This window comes from Panicum virgatum, chromosome 6K (assembly GCF_016808335.1).
Source record: "Panicum virgatum strain AP13 chromosome 6K, P.virgatum_v5, whole genome shotgun sequence".
In the NCBI taxonomy this organism is placed as follows: Eukaryota; Viridiplantae; Streptophyta; class Magnoliopsida; order Poales; family Poaceae; genus Panicum; species Panicum virgatum.
The window spans coordinates 44,925,668-44,930,004 of NC_053141.1; the positions used below are offsets into that span (position 1 = coordinate 44,925,668).

The 4,337-nt window shown below is 61.1% G+C and overlaps 1 protein-coding gene across 1 annotated transcript; it reads left to right on the plus strand.

The window, feature by feature from the left end:
• Window positions 1–295: 295 nt before the first annotated feature.
• On the plus strand, window positions 296–1,660 carry LOC120639262 (F-box protein At5g07610-like). Its single transcript, XM_039915235.1, has one exon. It carries the CDS (start codon window positions 359–361, stop codon window positions 1,496–1,498), a length of 1,140 nt encoding a protein of 379 aa, XP_039771169.1. The 5' UTR covers window positions 296–358; the 3' UTR covers window positions 1,499–1,660.
• Window positions 1,661–4,337: the final 2,677 nt, after the last annotated feature.

Here is a 4,337-nt window from a genome sequence, read left to right on the forward strand (position 1 = left end):
ACCACTGTTGCAAATCATGGATTAAATAGGCTCATTAGATTCATCTCGCGATTTACAGCTCATTTATATAAAAAGTTTTGTAAATAAACTTCATTTAGTACTCCATATATATGTCGAAACATTCAATGTGATGTTTTTTTTTGTGTTTACGGGGTTTATGGAGCGGGAACTAAACAGAGCCTGAGAGTAGAGATCTCTTAACAGTAACACTTGACACCCTTCCGTGTGCATGTAAACTCTGACCCGACGCTACCTATTAAAGCCCCAAGGCATCTAAGCTTGGATCATTGCGTCTGGGTCGCGCCAATCTTCCATGCAAATCGCCAACTCCTCTGTCCTCTAACCGTGAGCTGAAGCAATGGCGATCCTGAAGAGGCATCCTTCCATCGAGACGGCCAGGAGCCTGGGCGACGACATGCTGGCCGAGATCATTCTCCGGCTGCCCGTCAAGGCCGTGGCGCGGTCCAGGTGCGTGTCCAAGGGCTGGTGCGCCACCATCTCCGACGGCTACCTCCGCCGCAGGCTGCCGCTGCAGCTGTCCGTGGTCTACTTCCCCGGCGGCAGAGCGCCGCGCTTCGCGTGCGCGGACGCCGCCAGCGGTGGCGGCCTGCTCGAGGACCGGGACCTCGGTTTCTTCCCGTTCCTCGACGGCGCCGTCGTCGGCGACGCCTGCAACGGCCTGCTCCTGTTCCGCACCGCCGGCACGGCGCGGTTCTACGTCGTGGACCCGGTGACCAGGCGGTGGGCGGCGCTCCCGCCGCCGTCGAGGGACGCGCGGCTGTCCATGCTCGCCTTCGACCCGTCGCCGTCCGGTGATCCCTCTCCCTCCCCCGCGCGCCGCGGCTACCACGTCGTCAACTTCACCGGCCGGTGGCGCGAGCGCGGTGGCGAGGTGGAGGTGTTCTCGTCGGAGGCGTGGGCGTGGGCCGCGCGCGACGTGGAGTTCGGCGTGCCCCCCGGCGCGCTCTCCGGTTCGATGCACTTCCACGGCGGCGCCGTGTACGCCCTGGCCTCCGACCCGGACTGCGTCGTGCGCATGGACGTCGACGACCCGGAGCTCGCGTGCGCGGTCGCCGAGCTCCCCGCCGAGCCGGAGGACGGCGACGGCCGCCTCGCGCACTCCGGCGGGCGATTACACTACGTGGCCCGCGGCGGCGCGCAGCTCAAGGTCTGGGTGCTCGACGACGACGACTCGTCACCCGCTGCGCTCCGGTGGCGCCTGAAGCACGCCGTCAAGCTCGACGCCGTCGCGGAGGGAGGGCACGGTGGGGACGATGATGTCCGGTTCCTGGCGCTTCACCCGGAGAAGGACGCGGCGTACATTTGGTCGGCGTGGAGGCTCGTGGAGTACGACCTGACGAGGAAGGAGGTCACCGGAGCCTGGGAGTTCGGCGAGGGCGAGAAGAACCGCGTCGTCAAGTCATGGCTCGTCCCTTCGTCGCTGTACCTATCGGATTGCCCACTGGCTGATGCTCACACAGCTCACGTGCAGTGCTAACTCTGACGCTGACAGCCTGCAGAATTTGTTAAGAGTCGTTTTCTGTTGTGTTTCTTGTAAGAGATGGCTACTACTGTACTCTTTTACCTTAGCCGATGCTTACTCGGAATGCTGAGTTTCCGGATGACCGCATGCAAGAAAAATTACGGTCGACATGGCCTACCACGTGATCCCCCCTCCCCCACCTGCTCCCTTCCTCCTCTATCCTTTTTTTTCTCTTTTCTCATTCTGGATCTGGATCCAGGCGAGGTGCCCGGCGCCCACCTCCCGGCTCCCATCCAGGCGAGCGGCGCGGCCGGCGCCAGGGAGCTCCGCGCCCCCAGAGTCCATCGCGGGGGAGGCCGTCGCCGACGACGTCTCCGCCGTCATCAACCGCCGCGACGTGCCAAGGAGGGAGACCCCGCTCCACCTCGCCGCTCCACCTCGCCGTGCGCCTCCGCGACCCGTCGCCGCCGCCTAATCCGCGCGCCGCCGCCGCCGCGCGCTCCACCGACTTCGCCGCCGCCGGATCCGCCTCCCCTGGGTGCGGCGGCCTCAAGCCTCCCTGGCCGCGCGCTCCCCCGTCGGCGGGGAGGACGACGGGGCAGCGCGGATCCGCCACCGCCTCGTGCCTCTAGTTTTTTTTTGCAAAAATATTTCAACATTTTTTTCTTGAATTCCTTTTGATTTTTTTCGGATGAATATTTTTTTAATGACGCAAAAAAAATTCTTGAATTTTTTGTGCTCTCCAATTTTTTTTTCTTGAATTTTTTTTTGGTCTCCAATTTTTTTTCTTGAATTTTTTTCTGCTCTAATATTTTGCTTGAAATGTTTTTTGGTCTCCAAAATTTTTCTTGTATTTTTTTTAAATTTTTTTAATCAGAAAACGACAAAAAAATTTCTATAAATGGAAAAAAATAACGGTCGGAAAATCGACCGTACGGGAGCCTCCCGTACGGTTGACCGTAAACTATCAATACCTGTCGGTACCCTGTAACAGGGATACCCACTCTTACTGCAGCAAGGCAGGACCCGCGTAGTTATCCGTAGCTGCGCGGGAAAGACGGAGTAGCCAGGCCCCACAGGCCAGGTTTTTCCCTCACCAGGCCAACGGCCCCGGACCGTTCCCCGCCTGAGGATGGGTCCGGTGACGCCACGTGTCTCCACGAAAGGGAAGCTCCGAGCTGACCGCCGAGGCCTCGGACCCCCAGAGGGGTCCGGGACCTCCTGCGCCCGTCCGGACTCCCCTCGCCGTGTAGGGGTCCGGAGCCGCCACGTGTCCCGGAGACGTGGGATCGTGCGCGAGTCTTCCGCAGGAAGACTCGCCCACCTACCGCATTTAATGCGATGGACAAGGCGTGCTCTGCCGCCGCGGTACACAAGACAGCCTTTTGTCAGGCCCCGCTGCGCGCCGCGTATTACCAAGGAGCACAGTGCAGCCGCCTGAGCCGCGCCCGCGAAGAGCCCGTCTGCCGCGTTAAATGGATACGACGGCACGACACTTTTCCATCATGCCACCTACGCCGCTCCCTACACAGCCGCTCAGCTACGTGGCAGGCGATGCTACTAGCTACGTCAGGCTCCGACTCGACAAGACAGCGCCAAGACATGATGGACGGAGGGCTCCGGGAGCAGGCGAGGGAATCCAAGAGAGAGATCTCCTTTGCCTGCAACGCCATAATGTATGAACACTCTGTTATTTTATATTGCATCGTTGGACCCACCTGTCGGGGATCCAACAGCCGTGTACGCACCCCCTTGAGATATAAAAGGGAGGTGCCCGCTGTGCACAGGACAATCTCCACAATCCAGACAGACTCAAGCTCTCGCACCTTCTCACTCTCGTGGGAAGGCAATACAACACACAGTGGACGTAGGGTATTACGCTCCGGCGGCCCGAACCACTCTAAATCTTGCTGTGTTCATCGTGTTCTTGAGTGAGATCGATCTAAGACTAGCTAACCCCCGAGTACACACCCTCTGGGCTAGGGCGGGTGCCTTCCGCCACCCGGCTGTGGTTTGCAGCACCACGACATTTGGCGCGCCAGGTAGGGGGCTAGCTGGTCGCATTTCATCATCTTCTTCGTCCCCATGGTTCACGTGGACGACGTGGAGATGACGGAGGGGGTGGCGTCCTCCACGCCACATGCCTCTCGCGTTCCTGCTCCAGGGGCAACTGTGCCTGTGGAGCAGGCACCGTTGGCGGTGGCGCGCGCCACCCGCCGGCAAGAGTCAGGGCGCCCGTCAAGGGTCCCCTCACAGGCTGCGAGCGGCGGAGCGCTGGCAGCGGCTAGGGAGTTGCTTCGCAACCCCCCGGCTGAGGCAGCCTCGCCAGACGCCCTGAGGCAGTGGCGGGACGACGTCGATCGTCTCCTCCATCTGGCTCAGGCCTCCCCCAGTTCTGCAAAGACTGGGCAACGACCTCCGCCTGGCAACGCGGTGGTACCTTACCACCAGCGTCAGGGCGGTGCGTCGGCATCTGTGCGCTCCCCTACCGTGAGGGGTGCACGAACAGAAGACTTGCGGGCGGAGCTCAACCGCCGGCGCGCGGGGGAGGATGCCCGCATCGCTGTCGAGAGGGTGCGAGAGCGCCGTCTCAACTTTGAGGGACGCAACATCAATGTTGATCTGGACGCGGCGGCACCCAGGCCTCCGGTGAACGCCCGGATTCAGTCAGGCGCACCGGTGGCGGGGGTGGGCTGTGCTGCGCTTGCGGAGCACCTCCGCACCATGGCGTGGCCACCCAAGTTCCGCCCCCACCTGCCGGAAAAGTACGACGGTACTACTAACCCGTCGGAATTCCTGCAGGTGTACGTTACCGCCATCACAGCGGCTGGTGGCAACGGCGCCGTCATGGCAA